The following is a 21,712-nucleotide window of genomic DNA, read 5'->3' on the forward strand; positions in this document are numbered from 1 at the left end:
AATTATAATACATAAATAATATACAGTCTTCATCTACAATTAAGAGATTTTATTACATTAGTTTAAAAATATTATGAGGAGTTGTACACAGTTTTATGAAACCTAATAGCAATAATATTTGCAATACTATGTGCCTACAGATGACAGTATCAGGCAGCAAGTATAGTATTGTGAATTTTGAATAGAGCAGTGTTATTACTACAGTTTAGTAATTTAACATTTGCTTTTAACTATTTGTATTGCAAAGCTGACTGCTGTGAAGTTGTGGTCTATCACCTGTTTTGTTTATTATATTATATATAGTTATTATATTTAATGTGAGACCATCCAAAGCAATAGCATACTTTTTTTTTGTTAACTTAGAAATGGCCAGTCATCTTTTACCTTTAATGCCTTCTTTATATTACATCATATAATCAACATCATTATTTGTGGTGTCCATATTTATAAATAAATGCTGTAGAAAAAAGCAAATGTTACCACTGATCTTGATGCTTTCGGTGTCTTGTTTAGGCTTATGTTGCCTATGCTACTAGGTCGATAATGATGCTCTGTTGGGCGGAATTTTCCAATTGCCAGTTGGTCTAATGCAGCTTCTAAAGGCTTTCTATATAGGTGATGTCATCCTTTTAGCTCTGTTCTCCTCCCACTCTCCCCTCCAACATAAGAAATTTCATCTTGCTGCGTTCATCCAATCGATACAGGCTTCTCCTTAGGGAGCTGCTGGAAGCAGCTAGCAAAGAAAGATAGTAGTAGATTCAAGACTTCAGCTTTCTATTTCACTGATGCTATGAAAACAGTATTTTTTTATTTAAAATATCATCTGGACTTCTTATCTTTATTTTTTTTAATCCACTGCATGTATTTAAATTTTAATTATTGCAGCATCATTTTATCAATCCACAAGCAAAGAATAGACAGGTATTTAAAACAGACACTTCATGCTGGAAGAAGAGGACAATATATCTGCAGAAGATGCATATCACAGAGTGTAATATTGCCAGTCTCTAAAAGTAACATGTTAAGAAGAAGCTTCAAATTTAAATGAAGATTGGATGTTTGAAATATAGAAATTAGAAGCTTGTGAAGAAACACTGTGCAATTGCTGTATTATTAAGCACATGCTACTGATGAGTGTGCATCTGAAATTTACTATTTAAGAAGCACATTCTGGAAGAGTAACAGATTGGAATTAATTTTGCCAAGTTTATTCAGCATCCTGGCTGCATGTTTGTTACTGCAGAAAGGAAATGGCATTCCTTGTCAGATGTTATGCCAACTGTCTCCAACCATGGGTATCAAAAGTAAGATTTTTTTTGATTCATTCATTTATAGATTCTGGATGGTAATGTTCTTAGGCTATTTGTCACCTTGCCAGACAATCATAAATGTTGTTTTACATTAAATATCTGGTGCAGATAAGTACTTTTCCATCCTATTTAGCATCAAACTTTATTGTGTTTGGCCAATATAACACGCCATTCACCATGTCCATTGTTTATATGTTTTTTATATAGTAGGACAAGGTATGTTTACTGAGTAGTTTCAAATCTTTAAACTCTGCTTAGCCTACCAGTAGTTGTATACTTATACTAAAAATGCAAAGTATAATACCTTCCAAGATCGCAAATTATAACCTGTATTGCATCTTTGGTCATAGTTACATACATTTTTCCCATACATTTTTCCTTCAGTTACCTTATTGAAGGTTTGGACAAAGTGTGTAGATTTCAGAAACTGATCTTAGAAATCTAATAACCAGATTTGTAAGGAGCCAAAAAGTGGTGTACCTATTGCCGTCTATAAAAATAAGCCAAAGGATAATTGCAGCATTGCCTCTTTAGGCCTTGTGCAATATTTTACAGTGTTTAACATGAGGTGTCAAAGTCTAGTAAAGGTGCCAATAGTCCGAAATATTATGTAAGCACATAAACTTGTACAAACACACTTCTTGACAAACATTTGCTTCACTTCACATCAATTTTGACTGTCTGCAGCATTCTAAAGTGTTAATGCTCGTTAAAATAGAATGTCATTCTATTGAAACCCTTAGTTAAGTACACTAACCTGCAGGGTAGCCCAAGGACGAGTTAATGAATACCTAATAACATAAATGACAGCACTTGGGAAATATGTTTCAATATAATATTATAAGTGTAGTGAACAGAGAAGAATTACAGTTCTAAAGATTAACCAATAACATAATTGTGGGGAATAAGGCCTAAACATAATTGCTGTGTAAATATGTTATATCAAATGAATCCATAAATTGAGCTACTAAGGTGTAAAATGTGAAGTCAGGAGGTCTGGTGTGTGTGAACCTGATGCTTCTGCCCACCTCTATGTTAAAAGAAAACTGCAACACTTTCAGGGAAAGCTGAGCACCTTAAAAGGCCCCTAGGGGTGAGCGGCCCCCTGACTTAGGAGAGTTTTTTGACAATGTGAGAGACTCTAAGGAACTGTTCACAGCTTGAGATCCTTGTAGACAAAGGCAACACATGAAGGCTCTCTATGCAGGTATATAGAAATATGAACTTCAAAGAAAAGGTTTTCATGTTTCAAAATTTGGGAAATCTGTGTGCACCTCCATACTAAAGGGCAGAAGACACACCAAGGTTGTGAATTACAGGTACAGGGAACAACTGTAGTCACATGTCTTTGGGAAAGGTATGTGATATTGTTATAATTCTGTCATGTTTGCTATTTAAATGTGCAGGAGATTATGACCGGTTTTATGACCGGAAAAGTCTTGTTTCTGAGATATATCTGAGAAAAGTTAAGACAGGTCAAAACTTAGCAATAGTTTTGAACAAGACTTAGGTGACACCTAAAGGATATTTCCGCCCCCAAATTAGCAACCACACTGCTCCATGTGAATGACGTCCCATTTGATTTTGCTTAAAAACCTGTGTTGTAAAGGGACAAACCCTTTTGGGTAATCAATCATCATTGATAAGCTGTCCATCTTCAAGCCAATTTCCATTAGCGCAGATTATACCAATTTCTCTGTAAAATATACTCTGAATTTTACCCCTTTATTTTATCTGTTTTGCAACTTTTTATTTGCATGTCAATTGTTTATTATATTTTTTATATATAACTTGTAAGCATTGTACTTTTTTTTATATTAAATCTAACATTTAATTTGTGATGTTAGAAGAGATAGATTGCTTGACCATGCTAAATCTTTCATTGCTGAGGTGTGAATTGTGAAAATATTTCTATACCAAGTGGAGTGTACATTTGTGTCAAAGAGCCTTGAAGGGTTATGTGTTAACCGTTTGATTGCTGGTTTGCACCTTGCTAACTGTGTGTAACAAGGAGTGCTCATTGTGTGCCAGTTGGTCAATATGACAGTATATTGGGGTCCTATTGCCCTTATTCAATTGGTGGTGGCAAACCAAAGTGGGTGTGGCTATGTGAGCGGTGTCCGGGGGATGATTTAGCAAATATGTAACCTGTGCAATAGGTCAGAGGAAGATTGAGTGCTATAATTGTGTGTAATCCCATACAGTAAGCACTTCCAAGTCACAAGTGCACAGAGTGCAGGTTATGACTGGTAAATCCAGTTAGGAGAGGTTTCCTGACAAAATAGAGGTGATATATTGTTTAACTGTGTGAACATATGAGAAGATATTAAATCAGGGATTAGCCAGAGGGGGCTTTTCGTGACAATAAGCATATTATAATATTATAGGCATATACTTAATAGTATAATGAACAGATTAATTCTACCAATAGGAGCTCTAAAGTGCCAAGTGTAATGATAACAAATATGTTAGGTATATGGCAGAATTCATTAATAAATATCTGTCTTAAAAATATATTTATTAATAAAATATAAAAATGCAAATCAAAATAAAAAGCTGAATAGAAAATTCAGGAGGAATAATGCTAATACTAAGAAGTAACTGATTGATGTGTCTTATACTGCAACTTAGTTCACATATTCATAAGATAATGCAATACCATTAGGAACTGTAAATTCCCAAAATAAAATGGTGTACAGATATGCAGTGAGTAAAATTTGATCAAATCACAAACCGGACCATAGAAGATAACAGATGTCTCTCTAGTTTTTCTGTTCCAAGGCGAATGATACAGTGTAAACGCCTCTGAAATTCCAAACTAAATGAAAGATGAACAGCGTAATATTGTGAACACTGTAAACCAGTAATAAGCAACCTGATATGCTTCACAGGCTGCATGGGCGACCCTCTAACCTTTAAAAGGGCAGCAGATTGTTTCATTTCCAATTTGTTTTATAACAGATTTTTTAAAAACCTAAACTAGACCCAGTGCCAAGCAGCCAGGAGATGTTGCTTCTTGGGGGAGGGGACAGCAAAAATCAGTGTGCCCCTTCACTTTGTGCTCCTTCACAGAAGCTACGAGCTCTGTGCTGAAAAGCACTTGGACTCTACATGACCCCCATGGGCTATGGGAGCCAGGGTGATTAACAAGATTCAGTGATTTAAAATGTCTGCAAATCACGAGAGATAACTGGTGATTTTGTGTGTAAAATCACCATATGTATTAACCTGCAATTTTGACATTCCAAAATCCAATCTCTGGCAATTTGTGTCGATTTCCAACATCTATCTCTCCCATGTTGTAGTCAAACTCAACAGAAACAGAAACTTGTCCGAGATTGAACAGAAATAAAAGCATGTTGTTTGAGTTATCTGGTTATTGTTAATATGAACATTTAATATACAGAAGGCACAATGGAAGTTTACAAAAAAAATGTGTTTTTTGTTGTAGAGGAGCAAAAATGATTATTAATTTTCTTACTGTGGACAAAATAATTTATGACTAATATAGTGGGCCAAATTTGAGTAATGATTATTTGTAAGGGATTTTTAAAAAATGTTATTTTATTAGAGTGGCTTAATATTTCATCACCAGTGGGGCAATATTTATATTTTTATGATGTGGCAACAATCAATATTTCCTGATGGGGACACCATTACAAGTACGTACACTACAAGTGTCAGCATGCACATGAGCACTTGTATAACTGCAAGCACCAGCATTCCCATGGCCAGGCCCGGCGCTCCCATTAGGCAAGGTTAGGCACTTGCCTAGGGCGCCGGGCTCTGGAGGGCGCCTGGAGGGCGCCACAGAATAATAAAATACTTTAAAACTGTGCGGCGACCGCTGACCATACCTGTCACGGCCGCCGCACAGCATCAGATGCACGGGGAGGGGGGAAGAGGCTATTTTGTCACCACCGCTGCCTCTCTGCTCCGTCTCCTCCCCTCCACTTACTAGTGTCAGTGAGTGGAGGGGAGGAGACGGAGCAGAGAGGCGGCGGTGGTGAGACAAGGTAAGGAGAGGAGGGAGGAGGGCGGTGTTTTTTGCGGGGGGGGGGGGGCGGCGATTTTTGCGGGGGGGCGCCGCTTTTTTAAAAATGCCTAGGGCGCCGTGGACCCTAGCACCGGCCCTGCCCATGGCAACTAGGGCATGCTGGCACTTGGAGAACCACAAGTGCCAAAATGCCCCGACACCCATGGCAGGCTGAGACCTGAAGTTCCACAAAAAAAAAAAAAAACCACAACAAGCCGTTTTAAACCACAAAATTTTAATAAAAATAATAAAACACCAATAAAAACAGCACACACCCTCATTAATACCACTTATATTTATTATAAGAAAACCCAAAAATACTTACTAATCAGAATTCTTCTTCTTTCGTCAGCAGCTTGTAATCCAAAAATGCTTGAAAACTATGTGCCAAATAAATTTGTAATTCCAAAGTCCAGCTTGAGTATTCCAAAATAGATTGTAATTCCAAATGTCCAGCTTGAATAGTCCAAAAAAATTGTAATTCCAAATATCCATCTTGAAAAGTTCATAATAATTTGTAGTTCCAAAGTCCCTGCTTGTAAATATCTTCTGTTCTTCTTGGCCAAAAAGGCCCCCTTGTTGCCTGCAGTTTTCTTTTCTTCAGCCCAGGAGGGGCCCCGTATTTGTAATCCGAATTCGGGGCATGCTTGAGAAAAATAAGAAACCCACTTTACAGACGACGCAACTTCTGCCTGTACAATGTACAAGCAGACTGACGCTACTGAATAGAATCCAGCAGCAAGGTCTATTTATAGTATATGGGGATTTCTCCTGCTGTCATGGGGATTCAGTCAGAACAGTGTAACAGTGATCTGTTTACTAATCATGCAGGAAACACAGGAGAGTTAGCTAAAGATGGTAGTATTTGACATCGCAGCAAATGGCTAGAGATGACGAGTGATTTTTAATATCAGAGAAAAAAATTGCAGTTTAATCCATCTGGCGACTTTGGGACTAAAATCGCGGATTATCACCCACGATTTACCGTTATTTTAAAACGCTGAAAAATCGGACCTTGATGCATTTACCCCCTGGGGTTGATAGAGACATACACATTAGGAAAAGGGTGCTGGGAGGGATGCAGACAGCTAAGCAATGAGGGAAGGATGGGGGGAGCCTTACTAAGGTACTGAATACCTGGTGAAGGAGGAGCAGAGGTGAGGTCAACGGGCATGTATAGTGTATTCATTTTAGATGCTTTTTAACATTATATATTAGAGTATAAAACATATTAAGTGATTCAAGACTATTAGCCCTGTGCCATCCTTTTATGTCCTTTCGGTTGATGTAATGGATGTTCCTTGGTTGATGTAGTGGATAACTTCAAATAAAAGTTCTCAAAATTTAACAACTGATGTGCAGTAAGTGGTTTGTACTACATGCGTGCCAACTTTTCTATTGTTCCCTCTGGGAGTTTCAAGAGAGGACGTGTAGCGCGTAACTGTGGAGGGAGGTGGAGCGTAGGAAATTGCATCCCTGCCCCCATGACGCAAAGCCACATTTGCGTTATTGTGGGGCAAAAATGAGGTGATTCGCTTTTATTCGAGTCATAGAGCCCCCCTATCTCATTCATTTCACTTGGAAGTGGGTAGGATGCTTACTCTCCTGGGAGTGTGGAAGACCTTCCCAGAATTTGGTAGTATCTTGGAAATTACGGGAGAGTTGGCAAGTTTGATGTACTGTAAGTTACTGTGGCACCAAAAGTATAATGTGGTAAATATTAGTTTGTGGAAAAAGTACTGTGGGGATGGAGGTTCCTATATATCAGGCAGTGGACGGCCCCAAAATTTGCAATGGCTGACCTATACATGGCACTCACTGTGTTCACAGAGAGCTGTGAATTCCCAGTACTCTGACATGGCAGGAGTGTGCATGTTTGCATGAATTGCTCTTGTACAGACTGGATTAAAAGGGGGTATGGATACCACGCTATATTTGCCCTGCTTAATGAGTGTGTGGCTGATGTTTCAGTGCTTGCTTCTTCACTGTCACTCAGTAATATTATATATTTTCAAATTATCAGCTCAGCATTAATGAAATAAGTATTAAAAAGTGTGAAATGTACAATGCTGCCACTGTGGGACAGTCAGGAATGAATTCCAGAAAGACACACAGAAAAAGGTATAAATAAATAATCCAAACAAGCAAAATACGTAAATGTGGATACTAGTAAAGGATAAACAACTTTCTGCAAACCAAAAGGTTAAAATCTCAAACACCAACATAGAATGATAGTCATAAATTTTCATAGGGTAATGCCAGAACATTAAATGGGATTAACACATCACTCAAATATCAATTGCTATAGTAACAGTTCTGGCATAGGTCAATTAAAGTAAGAAATTGTACTATCCGTAATATTCCAAGTGTGAAATCTTTCCGTAACCACGACCTTAGACTTCGTTCAAATCTCTGTGTGGAAGAGATTATGTTCACATTTTCTTCTTTTAGCTGGTAGTTTGATTCCAAAATGTCCTCTCTACCTCCCCTGAGTTGGGGGGCAACTTGAGCTGAAGACGCTGTTGTAGGTAGTAGTTCCAGGTCTTGTTTGAACTTGTGAATTCTCGGTAGGGGTCCACATATTTGCCGGATTGTAGCTTTTAGACAGAAATAATCTGCTCTGCTTCGACAAGCAGTTGCACAGGAGTATGTGGAATACAAGGAGTTTCAGGGTCTATTCATTCTAAAGCAGGGAAGCAATTCCAACATGTAAATAGTGTAGAATAACCAACGTGTTTCACCCCAATGTCCGTGAGGGTTCTTCAGAGATAGAATTTTTGGAGGCAGCATGGTAGCTTAGTGGATAGCACTCCTGCCCCACAACACTGGGGTCATAAGTTCAGTTCCCAACCATGGCCTTATCTGTGTGGAGTTTGTATGTTCTCCCTGTCTTTGTATGGGTTTCCTATGTGTGCTCCGGTTTACTCCCACACTCCAAAAACATACTGGTAAGTTAATTGGCTGCTTTCAAATTGACCCTAGTCTCTCTTTTTGTCTGTGTGTGTGTGTGTGTATGTTTGGTAATTTAGACTGTAAGCTCCAATTGGGCTGGGAATGATGTGAGTGAGTTCTCTGTACAGCGCTGCGGAATTAGTGGTGCTATATAAACAGATGATGATGATGATTATATACTGAAAGCTTTGGACCGGTCGCTTTCCATTTATCAGATGGCAAAGATGTAGTATCGATCCATAAGTATTTCAAGTGGTCCATAATTAAATGGGTGTTCCCAAACCATAGTGTCAGTAACAGATAAATGTCAAAAAGTCTCAAAACCTCTCAAGTTTATAACAATTTTGCTACTGGTAATGAGTTATAAACAATAATAAGGTAAAGAACTGGTCCATATTAGATCACATAATCACAAAAGTATACTCACATTAATAAGGCAAAGTTTCTACAACAAAATAATTACACATGATGGTACCAATGTGATATAAATAGCACAATCATGAATATATTGTAGTTTCAACAATATTGTTATAAAACAGATCTAATATAGTGTTTCTCTATAAATTAAACTATAAGTAGCTGTTCGTAGAATAGAAGTGAAACATTGGAACATTACTATTTTTCTGGTAGTGTGGCAAAACAGCCTAGTCAAAAAACAGATCCAAAGGAACCTGTTAGAGTTTGGAAGGCCCTCTAGACTGGCATCCAGTGTACAGTAGTGTAACTAGTATAAGAATATACATGTACTGGGGACATATTCATACTAACTCAGAGTTTAAGAAATATATCAAGGAGGTGGTAAGGAAAAAGTGTGATGTACAGCTTCAATTTAAGTTTCTAGGAAAAGAGTCAATATTTTCAGTGTTGACCCTTCTTCTGAAGACCTCTGCAATTTGCCCTGACATGCTGTCAATCAACTTCTGCACATACTGACTGATGGCCACCCATCCTTGCCTAATCAATGCTTAGAGTTTGTCAGAATTTGTGGGTTTTTGTTTGTCCACCCACCTCTTAAGGATTGACCACAAGTTCTGAATGGGATTAAGGTCTGGGGAGATTCCTGGCTATGAACCCAAAATTTTGATGTTTTGATCCCCGAACCACTTAATTATCACTTTTGCCTTAGGGCAAGGTGCTCCATCATGCTGGAAAAGGCATTGTTCGTCACCAAACTGTTCTCGGATGATTGGGAGAAGCTGCTCTTGGAGGATGTTTTGGTACCATTCTTTATTCATGGTTGTGTTCTTAGGCAAAATTGTGATCCAAGGCTTTGTTTCTTCCCGAAATCTTTGCAGAGATTCAATTTCAGATAAAAAAATGTATTGAAGAAAAAGATTCTGCTCCCAGGATTCTATCTGAAAACAAGTAATAGAATTGTATCTTGTATGTTACCTCATATTTTTTTTCCCAATACGGCAGTAACTACATGGTTTGATTATTGGCAGATGCCTTCTCTGTAATGTAAAAAAAAATTCTGTGTTTTTTCTCCTTTGCTCTGAAAATGGTGCCGTGATTATATTTGTAATATACGACTTCCCATACCACAAAAGTTTGTTTTCAAAGTAATGTCTCAATGAAGTTAACATAAGAATTTTCTACATTTGGAGAAGTTTTCTGGGAACAATGTACGCCTCAGATTTTGAATGGTAAGATTTCCATTTAGTCGTTTTGCATGTTTATTCTGTTTGAGTATAAACTTGCCATGAGGTTTAGTTGGTCAAGCAGGAATTTTGGTTTTGAAGGGGGTTCTGGTTATCTGACCAAGACAAGTACATCATCTTGATAATAAAGTATATCTTGTTTCCTTTAAAAGTATGTTTTGTTTGGAGTATAAAGCTTGTCATGTGGTTTATTTGTAATATGCTCTAGGTGGTTGGTGGGAATGGAAGGGGGTTTTGTTTGTTTGATTGAATGTGCATGCTGGCACTTGTGGTTCCTCAAATGCCAGCATGCCCTGGCAGCCATGGGTATTTTACATGTTAGCATTTTGAATGTGTAGATATTATGTATTTTAACTATGTAGTCATTACAAACATATAGATATTAGGGGCCTGATTCATCAAGGCACATATCTGCTGATTTTGTGTGTATCATATCATGCAAAATCAATCTGCATATGTCCAGAAATCTGTTGGTGTCTCTCAAGGTTCTGTTTTTGGCCTACTGCTTCTATCTCTTTACAACTCCTTTCTTATCAACTCATCTGTTTCTTTGGCCTCCAATATTACCTCTTTGCTAATACCACTCTAATCTATCTTTCTTTGCCTGATCTCTCTCCATCTTACCTCTTCCATATGTCCAAGTGCCTTTCTGACATTTTCATGTGGATGGCTAGATGCTACTTCAAGCACAACATATCCAAAACAAAGCTTATTGTCTTTCCACTCCGCAGTGTCAATTATCCTCCTTCTGTGTTCCTTAAGGTTGATGGTTTCGCCCTATGCCCTGTTCCCAATGCAAGGGGCTTGTCATTGATTCCATCCATAACTTCACTGCCCACATCCAGTTACTTACCAAATCCTGTCTCTATCTTTACAACATTTCCAAGATTAGTCCTTTCCTCTCACTGGATGCCATTAACACCATTGTCCATGTTCTTGTCATCTCCCAACTTGATTGTTACAACATCCTTCTCTCTGGTCTGTCTGTCATATGTCTGTCCTACAATCTGTCCTTAATGCGGTGTTGCTGTCACTGCTAGCAGGAAACTGAGGCCTACTTACTGGTATTGGCACTGCTAAACAAGGAGGCGCAGAGTCTAAACGTGCCTCTGGTGTTTGCCAGGGACCCCCGCAAGGGAGTTTGGAGTTAGATGCAGAGACACGCATGTTGCAGTCCTCCTAGTTAGCCACCAGTGAAGCAATAGGTGAATAAGCAAGGTCAAGCAATCCGAGGTCAGGCCATGTGAGCAGACAGGTACAACAGGCTCAGACAGAGGTGTAGTCAGGAAGCCGTAGGTCAAGCCAGGAAATCTGTTAATGCCAGAAGGAGATCCAAAAGGGAGGTCAGAGAAAGCGAATTTTGGAGCCGAGGAGTCAGTGTCACAACTATATGCATACCTACTATTGTTGGCGCAACTCAGGGGAAAGTGCGGAATCTAACGTGCCCCTGCAAGGAAGTATGAACTCTGCTGCAGGGACACGCAGGTTGCAGTCCTTCCACGAGTCAACAGCGAGATACAAGGAGGTGTCAGGCAGGCCGGGTGGGTAACGTTCTGGTAGTACAAGGTACACAAGGTTATCCAGAAAAATGGTGAGACAAGCCGGGTCGAAAACGTTCAGGTAGCGCAGTACAAAGGGAGAATCAAAATAGGGGTGGTCAAACGGTCCGGGTCAAAAGGTCACAGGCAGCACAGGGATAGTCAGGAACAATGTAGAATACTGGTACACACACAATACGCTGGAGGCAGAAAGTCCTGATACTCTGGCACTGATGAGGTCACAGGAAGTGCCTTATAAAGTATCAGGGGCCAATAGGAAACTTGATGGGTGGCAGCGCTATTCCTGGCTGCCACCGGGACTTGCCTAGCAACGGGACGCGCGGGCACAGACACAGGCGACCGTCTTGGGGAGACAGCGGGACGGCGCCTGACAGTCAGTCAGGATGCTTGGGACCAAACAGGAATTCTGGAGCATAAGGAGACCTTGATACTCAGGCACCAGAATAGCGCCAGAGCCTCCTTTACATAGACAGTGCTGCTCTCTCATTGGTGGCAGTGAATAGGACGACAGAACAGTTGCTTCCAGAACAGCCAGTGTCCTGTTGCCTAGCAACAATGACACGCACCTACTGCGCATGTGCTTGCCGGCCATGACCAGGAAGAAGAGATATGTACCATTGCTAGGTAACCGGACTTGACGGCGCTGCCACAGAGTACATGTGCGGGGACGGTTGCGACTTCCCTCTTCCACTGTGCCTTTCTGCCTGTTATGAACTTACCTTGTCCCCGCTCCGCAGCGCTGTCAGCGTTGTCTGGCAGCTGTGTCTCTGCTGTTCGGCGCTTCTCCTGATGGCGCTCCCGCACTTCCGGTTTCTCCCTGCATCGTGTCATGTGACTCCTGGGCGGGGAATTCAAATCTCTATATCTACTCTGCTCTGACATGCTGCTTGTGTCAGAGCAATGTGTTTCCTGTTCCTGGCTACAGTTCCTGTGTTCTTGACCCCTGTGAACCTACTCCCTGTGTACTACCTGATACCTCCTGTGTACCGACCCGGCTGTGTTACCAACTTTTCTCTGGATCTCCCTCTGGCACCGTATACCTGATACCTCCTGTGTACCGACCCGGCTGTGTTACCAACTATTCTCTGGATCTCCCTCTGGCACCGTATACCTGATACCTCCTGTGTACTGACCCGGCTGTGTTACCAACTATTCTCTGGATCTCCCTCTGTCACAGTATACCTGATATCACCTGTGTACCGACCCGGCCGTGTCTCTGGACCCATATCCTGCTATGCACCCATTGGCTCCGTGCATCTACCGGTTACTGCTCCAGACCTACAACACCTGGAATTAACTGTTAGTGCCTGTACTTGCACCGCTTTGTCGAATTGCCTGTCTACCTGCCATCACTTAGAACTTTCTCCCTTACGTCAGTAGGCTAATCTGGGGGCCGCGACCTGCGGTTCTTTGGCAGCAAAGTCCACACTACCTTGCGGTGGTTCTTGGTGAAGACCGGAAGGCCGTTAGACTCCGCGCCCTAGGTAAGCCTGTGCAAATACTGACTAAGGCATCAAAATCGTAACACTGCCAAGCCCTTCATTGGGTTTCAATTTCCTCGAGAATACAATTCAAGACGTTTACTCTCATCTGTAAAGCCCTCTTTATTGACTCCCCTTCCTACATTTTCTACATCTGTCAAGAATTACTCCCCTCCATTGGAACTCCCTGCACCTTCTGACCAGACCCGCTTGCAATCTCCAATCTTAAAACCACTCCCTTAAAACTCACCTTTTCATGCTTGCCTACCTACCCATCCTAAGATAATTCCCTTTTTATGTTTCACCAGCCCCTTCAACTTAATTTTCTCCTTTCCCATTGTCTCCATTTACTACCCTGCCCCATCCTAAATACCTCCCTTCTCTCACTCCACCTAATTCTTATACTTTCTTTCCTCCATCTGTATTGTCTCTGTTTACTTCCCTGCACTTCTTGAATGCTATCTCTCAAGAGGTTGGCAAACTCTACCTCCTACCACTTGTTAACTTTGTAAGGTTTCTCTAGTTCTAGTTTTGCCTTTTAATGTAGTTGCTTTCTCTATTACCTCTTCTTGATTGCTTTTTACTGAAACTAATGTTTTTTTTGCCCCTTATTTGTATTTTGCTTTGTTGATTGTATGGTGCTGCTGATTCTGTGGTGCCCTACAAATAAAATATGATGATGATTGTGAGGAAACAGCATTTTCCAAGGCTCAACAGTCTAACGAATTCCCCTGTACATGGGTAAATACTTACAGCCAGGCAGTTATCCAACATCCAAATTTACATTTGTATTGATTATTATATAAATTTATTAAGCAAGATAGATTAAACATGTAAATATCAACCCTAGTCCAACAAAGTAGCCACAAATGAAATTATCACCCAAAAACATAAAAGCTCGAAAAATATATAGAGAGAGGGTGCACACCTCCAAAATCAATATAGCTTATTATCAAAATATGCTATAATCAAGGATCATTGTGTTTAGATTCATATACATAAAGCATCATTCAGTTCATATAGCTATATGTAGTAATGGATTTCCATTTTACAAATTTGCCACTAGGTGGGGATGTTTAATTTAAACCATAGACAGAACTCTGTAGAAGGTATATATTATTTTAATTCCCACAATTTATCTATTTTACTCATAAGTCTCAATGTTGGCAAATATGTTTCTTACTCTCTTTTCATGGCATTATCTTTAGAGCTATATCCTGCTTCATCCTTCTTGCAACACACATCTCTGTACATATTGCCCCTTCATTACTCCACTCCCTATTTAACACTCATGAACTTTTTTTCTATATCATGTTAATAGTTGTAACAGCCTCACCCTGTCGACAGAAACTAAATGGTCACATATCTTACAATCATCTTTTCTGTCTTTCTTCTTCCCTGTTTCTATTAGCTGGTTTTATATCACCTAATCCAGGTCCCCCACATTTCTCCTGCACACATTAATTATATGGACAAAAGTATTTGGCCACACCTGTTAATCAATCAATTGAGGTTTTTGCAGACCCGTTGCCAGAGGTATATAAAATCAAGCACCTAGCTATGCAGTCTCCATTTGCAAACATTTGTGATACAAAATGGGTCGTTCTGAAGATCTCAGTGACTTCAAACTTGGTACTGTAATAAGATGCCACCTTTGCAATAAGACGATTCGTGAAATTTCATCCATGCTGGATATTCCACGGTCAACTGCAAGTGATATTATTATAAAGTGGAAGTGTTAAGGAACAACAGCAACTCAGCCACGAAGTGGAAAACCGCGGAAATTCACAGAGCGGAGCCAGCGACTGCTAAGGCGCATGGTGCGTAAAATTCGCGAACGCACTGCTAATTCCATAGCTGAACAGTTCTGAACTTCCACTGGCATTAATATAAAGCACAAAAACTGTGCGGCAGCGGGAGCTTAATTGGATGGGTTTCCATTGCCAAGCAGTGTATGCGAGCCTCAAACATCTCCAAGCCCAATGCCAAGTGTCCGATGGCGTGGTGTAAAGCACACTGACACTGGACTGTGGTGCAGTGAAAATGTGTTCTGTGGAGTGATGAGTCACACTTCTCTATTTGGCAGTCAGATGGGCGAGTCTGGGTTTGGCGGATGCCGAGAGAACGTTACCTGCCTGACTGCATTTCGCCAACTGTGAAGTTTAGTGGAGGAGGGATAATGGTATGGGGCTGGGTTTTTTTTGTTTTTTTTAAACTCTTTATTTGAAGAGGAAACAACAGGAACAGTACAGATAACATTTTGGACAAGAAAAATCTTAATAATCAAGGTGTTTCCTCTGAGTTTTATACTTTTATATCGGTGGGGGAAAGAGAAGGGAAGGGAGGGTGGGGGGTAGAAAGGCACAAATATTGTCAACAATATAGCTAATAAACCAATAGGCACGCAAATTTGGAACATTGCTAGGAAAAGCTAGGACACACAGTTACAATGACTGCACGAAAGAGGGGTAGCATACAGACATTACTCACCCTCCGCGCACCAAATCCAGACTGGGGGGTCCGGAGGCGGCCCAAGAGCTATATTCCATCTGCAGGAGGAGGAGCCGTACTGGAAAGGCAGCTAAGGCTTTCTAGAAAGTACCACGGGGCCCACACCTTATCAAAGTTATATGATTTATCATGAAGGTAGCACGTTATACTTTCCATGCTTGCGACATGTCCTATGTACGACCGTAACTCCTGCATAGAGGGAGCCCTAGGGTCTTTCCAGTGCTTTGCTATTAGGGATTTAGCGGCTGCCAGAAAATGGGAGATAAGCTTGTTAGAGGGCGCGCTCTCATCAGGTATAGGGCGAGAGAGAAGGAATGACCAGGGATCCTTACTTATCTGTTGTTCTGACACAGAGTTTATGAGTGTAAGAACCAAGTTCCAGAAAGGAACTATGCGAGGGCAGGTCCACCATATGTGTAACATCATACCTCTCTGGCCACATTCCCGCCAGCAGCTCGGAGTGGCCGTAGGAAACATTCAAGACAACTTATCAGGAGTATAGTACCACCTATAGTACACTTTATAGGCAGTTTCCTTAATTAATGTAGAGATTGAGCTCTTGGCAATCCCCTCCCTGACCTCCTCTCAGCATAAGTCATCTGGGGAAGGACCCAAGTCATTTTCCCATTCCCGCTCATGTCGGCCTGGAGTATCGAAGGTATAATCTATGAGCCAATTATAGATCTGGGAGATCATCCCCTTAGTGAGAGGTGAATGTAAACACATGTACTCGAAGGAGGTCGAGGCCCGAAGAGCCTCCTGGGGGGGCTAAGACATGGCGTAGTGTCGAACCTGGAAGTACTCAAAAAAGAGCGGACGAAACGGTTCAAAATTATGATAAAGTTCTGACATAGAAGCCCAAGTTTGATTAACCACCAAGTCAGAAACCACCCGTAATCCCGCCTTTATCCAGTGTTTAAATTGCTGGGTTGAGTTGCCAGGAGGGAAGTGTGGGTTGCCCCAAAGGGGAGTCAGAGGTGAAATAGGGGAGGACAATTTATATTTGACCCGGCATGAGTCCCAGAGGGATAAGCAGGATTTAAGAGATTGAAGAGAGGAGGCCGCTGGTGGCCTATCTATATTAGCCAAAACCCAGAGTGATGCCATGGAGGGGCCCCAAACATAGTGGGTCTCCAGGTCCACCCAGGCTATGGACTGATAAGGCGCATAAGTTACCGCTACCTGGGTCAAGTGGGATGCCAAATAATAAAATTTAATGTCTGGAAATCCCCTGCCTGGTATGGGGCTGTTTTTTAAGGTTTGGGCTCCAGCCTACATTCCCCTTTCCCCCTGATAGGGCAGTTCATCATTTTCACCAAACCCTAGCAACTGTCCTTGATCAAGTGGCTCCAGCCACTCTTCATAGGCCGCACAGACTTCATTGTCAACCGTGGCACACTAAAGTAACATGAAATCTACAAATACTTTCTCGCAAAGCAGAACGTCACTGGCGTAAATCTTGTACCCTTAATGATTTTATCACATATTACTGCTATCTATAACTCCTATCAAAATGCTATGGACACTGCAAAACAAACATACTTCCAATCTCTCATCTTTGCTGAGACTTCTAACCCAAAACACCTTTTTAACACATTTAAATCTCTTCTAAACCCTCCCACCCCAAACCATACGGCTATCATCAGTACCCAGGATCCTGCTTCCTATTTCAAGGACAAAATAAATTGATAAGATCAGACTTGAAATGGTATCATCACCCTCGATAAGCAATAAGCTCAATTCCTTTGTAGCAAACTCAGACACCCTTTCTTCATTTGAGCCCACAAATGAAGAGGAAGTTTCTACTCTCTTCTCATCTTCCTACTCTAGCTCCTGTCCACTTGATCCCATACCCACACAAATTGGTAGGTCCCTGTCTCCTGTGCTCATTCCACCCATATTAAAATCTGTAATCTCTCTCTCTCTGCTGGTGTCTTTCCATCACCATTCAAGCACACAGTGATTACTCCTATTCTAAAAAAACAAAATCTTAATACTCAATCTTTTGACCACACTAAATAACGCTTCACAGAATTATTTATCCAATAACCACTGTATCTCAGCAGTACTTCACAGTATATATTATAAATAACCAATGCTCACAAGATATGTATGTATTTAAATCAAAGTATTTTACTGTTAACACAGAAAAGCTTGTATTCACAGTTCACACATATATCATAACGTTATTCAACATAACATAGTATATCAATATAAAATTAACCCTAGGTTCACCACCGTTATTCCTTACACTATCCTAGCTTTACATATGTATCCTTGATAAGAATCAGTATTTATAATATTTATTTAACTATCACAGATATCAGACAATAGCTACACAGGCATATGTATATAAATAGTTAAATCCACATTACAAACACACATATAGCTTTATATGTATATATTATCAATGATACTTATTGAATCCTTGTATCAGGTGCGGGCTGGGAGAGGGATGGCCGGGGGGCACACAGGCGGCCGCATCATATTACAGGGGATGCGGCCGCGTCATTGATGACGCGGCTGCATCCCCTGTCATGTGATGCGGCCATCTGTGATTCACCACACACACACACATGGAGCTTGTGGGTGTCCAGGGCTTAGCTAGCTGAGAAGTGTTTGTGTCCAACAGTAAAAAGCAAGTGACCCTCCCAGTGTCCCAACACCATCCTTTGTCTCTGGTCAGTTTCAGATAACAGCTTTGATACCTGAGCTGTGTGTGGGGTTTTACAAACACATGCAAAATAGCTAATTTTGCCATGTTGCTGGGAGGAGGGGAGATACATTGAACAATGCATGAAGTGGCTTGAGAATCATATCATAGGAGAAGATTCTTCAACACCTACACTCACCTCCAACACTTTCTTAGAGCAAACAACCTTCTGGATTCTCTTCAGTCAGGATTTCGCTCTCAACACTCCACAGAGACTGCGCCGACCAAGGTTGTCAATGATTTGATCACAGCAACAGCTAAAGGCTTTTACTGTCTTCTAATTCTCCTGGATCTCTCTACTGCATTTGACACTGTTTACCACTCTCTCCTCATACAAGTGCTACAATCCCTAGGTCTTCTATATCCCTAGGTCTTCAAGACACTGTCCTATCCTGGTTCTCATCCTACATATCTAATCACTCTTTAGTGTTAATTTCTCTGAATCCACATCCACTCCGCTTCTTTTATCAGTTGGCGTACTACAATGTTCAGTTCTCTGCTATTCTCTACCTACACCTATTCCCTTGGAAAACTAATAAGCTCCTGTGACTATATCACTTTATAAATAACTTTTATAAATAACTGGTATACATTTATTGAAAGAATATAGCACAGGGCGCTCATTTATATTGTTGCAAATGCACTTATTATATGATTTTGTGGGTATGTTGGTAAAAGAGATATTTTTATTTCTGAGACTAGGGGGAGAAATTTGTTTGGGTTTCAACCTTGCTAGAGGAAATGCATTATTTCTGATGTATATATCTGATACAATAAGCCTTTTGTTTAGGAAGTCTTTTGTGTATATTGGTGTAAAGAAATGCCTTGTTTGCGGTTTTGCAACTGTTCTTGGGGAATTCTTTTCTTTGGAGGAAATGTGTATTCTGCAACTGTTAGAAGAAAGCACCCATAATCTCATGTTAATTTAATCTTTTGATGTGAGTGTCCAATACCCCTTAAGGGAAAGGAAGTGGTAATTAGACTTACTGTCAGATGTCCACTGTGTCCAAAATAAGAAGCAGGAAATCACACTGTATAAAAAGAGAGCCCTTGTACACTGAAATGTATCATTTTTGTTCCATCTGACCCGATCACCTGGTACCTTCAACCAGTGTGAGAACAAATAAACATCACTTGCTTCAAAAACCTGCTTGAAAACTTATCTATGCTGAAAAACCTGTGACCTACAGATTAGACCCAAAACCGAATCCATTTCCGACTGTCTGAGGTTTGGACACAGCTCTCCAGTAACACCGCTCTGCCCGCTACCCAGAAGCTCTGGCCAGTGTGATAGTCCAGGGGCGGATCCCTCCACAGCACTCTGTTCCATTGTAAGTAGTCAGGGGTACCAGCCAAGGTGTAACAGAAACAGAGTACCCTAACAGCGACAGTTACCCGGAAGGAACGTGGTTCTGGATGCCATAAAGGAGTCCAGTGGTGCCAACAGGCTCCTCCTACTGTGACAGGAGGGGCATATTTGGAATAACAAAAGGGGATGGTGGCAAAGTGAGCCACGCTGGTTCCAAGCAACAACAGACAGGGTGGCATAGGCGGTCCGTCTTGTCACAGCTCCTTTGGATATCAGTATCATCTCTATGTAGATGATACACAATTCTTTCTATCCTCTTATGATCTCTCACCCTCTGTGTTGTCAAGCGTTAACGACTGTCTTTCTGCCATTTTATCTTGGATGTCCTCTCGCCAACTCCAATTCGATCTTTCAAAAGCAGAATTAATAATATTCCCACCCAAAAACAGAAGCTTCCTTTTTTTTTTATTTCTGTTGATAACGTGACCATAAATCCCACCCCTCAAGCTCGCTGCCTAGGTGTAATCCTTGACAACTATCCTTTGTTCCCCACATCGACTCTATATCTAAATCCTGTCACATACTACTTCCCAAAATCAGGCTCAAATCCATACAATCTATTTTGCATACAGCAGCTAGATTGATTTTCCTTGCAAATTGTTCTTCCTTTGCTGAGCCACTCTCTCTGTCTCTTACATTGGTTGCCTGTTTTTCAACGAATCCAATATAAAAATGTTCTACTAGGATGCCCTGAACTTGTAAACCCCCATCATAATTAATCTGTATTCAGAGATCCGGAGGAGCATGAAGACGGGGTGTTCGGCGTGCTGTCTGGATTCTGTAATTGTAGTGGTCCTCTGAGGTGCCCATTAACCACCACGTCTACTTACCTGTTAAAAGTTGCAGATGTTCTCTGCAGAGCCCAAGTATAACGCAGCTTTTTACTTGGTGCCTGGATGCTCCTGCATCTCTAACACCAACTGAGCTCACTTCACAGGACTGATTCCGGCGATGAACGGCACGGAAGACCCTCGAGAAAGTGTTAGATCCCTCGTTGACATCTGGAGGGCGACAGTGTCTGAAGCAAAGCTTGTACAGTGACATCCTATTTGACTGCTGCATATACCCAGCCGCACAGCTTTCAGAGGTGATGGGATTCAAGGGTCGGCATCCCGCAGGCTCTGGGACTTTTGTATTTTATATTTTCCTGACTACAACCTGCAAGAGGCAGGTATCATCACTCGAGAACACTCAATTCTAGAAATCCCGTAGTTTCTAGTCGCAAAGGCCCCAGACACCGTCTTGTCCCAGCTAGTTTAACTGGGAAGCGCATTTTGGACCTTACAACCACTCTATTATAACATTACCCATGTGAGGACTCCTGACACTGAGGGAAGCTATACTCTCACCACCCTAAGATCCAGTAACCTGGCAGTGCAACTTTTCTGCACTGGAATACCCCGCAGATGATCTGACTGAGGACCCAGAAAAATCAATCAGCAAGTATAGTGCTATTTACGGTCACTTACGTTTCTGTTCAAATAATACTCAAATAAATAACACTTGGGGGTAAGTGTATCATACTCCGGTTTGTACAAGTCGCCGGAAATCGGCGAGTTGACAGCTAAAATTTAAAGCAGCGCTGCCTTGTAAAGGCAAGTTTCCCTTTACAAGGCAGTGCCGCTTTAATTTTAGTCAGATTTTAGTTTAGATTTCCGGCGACTTCTACAAACCCGAGTATGATACATTTACCCCTTGATCTGTTTTAAGAGATCTGGTTCCAAAGATATTAATATTAGGGCTATTAGGAGGCGTGGCTTAGGCACCATAACAGGCGCCAACAGCTTGGCTCTGCTTGTATTAGATTATTGTGCTCTCTTAGTTCTCTGCTGCCACCTTGTGGTGAAATTTAATATTACTTTCTCAACTTCAAATGACAAATAAAGTGTTACACAGTGGTTTCCCCTACTGCACCACAAAGTGAGTTGTATGGCGTAGTTTTGATCTAGATATCTGTTCTTGGGGCAAACCGCAGTTCTACGCATTTACTACATTCAAATCTTGCATTTTAAACCACTGTATGCTCTCAATCGTTATAAAGCCTAATCATCTGATATCACCTGACAGGTCCTGTCAATATTACACCTGTACTTACCACAGCCATTATCAGATGCTATACA

The 21,712-nt window shown here is 41.0% G+C and overlaps 1 protein-coding gene across 4 annotated transcripts in view; it reads left to right on the plus strand.

Annotated features, from left to right (window-relative positions):
• The first annotated feature begins 709 nt into the window (after nt 1-709).
• Nucleotides 710-21,712, plus strand: part of LOC142152769 (rap guanine nucleotide exchange factor 6-like) — a 536,756-nt gene continuing 515,753 nt past the window's right edge. For all 4 annotated transcript variants that reach the window (XM_075209755.1, XM_075209754.1, XM_075209756.1 and 1 more), the window contains exon 1: nt 710-1,304. In XM_075209755.1, coding sequence (XP_075065856.1) covers nt 1,251-1,304 — 54 coding nt within the window. In that variant the 5' untranslated portion in view covers nt 710-1,250. The remainder of the gene's footprint in view (nt 1,305-21,712) is intronic.

The sequence above is a fragment of the Mixophyes fleayi genome, chromosome 4 (assembly GCF_038048845.1).
Source record: "Mixophyes fleayi isolate aMixFle1 chromosome 4, aMixFle1.hap1, whole genome shotgun sequence".
Taxonomy (NCBI): domain Eukaryota; kingdom Metazoa; phylum Chordata; class Amphibia; order Anura; family Limnodynastidae; genus Mixophyes; species Mixophyes fleayi.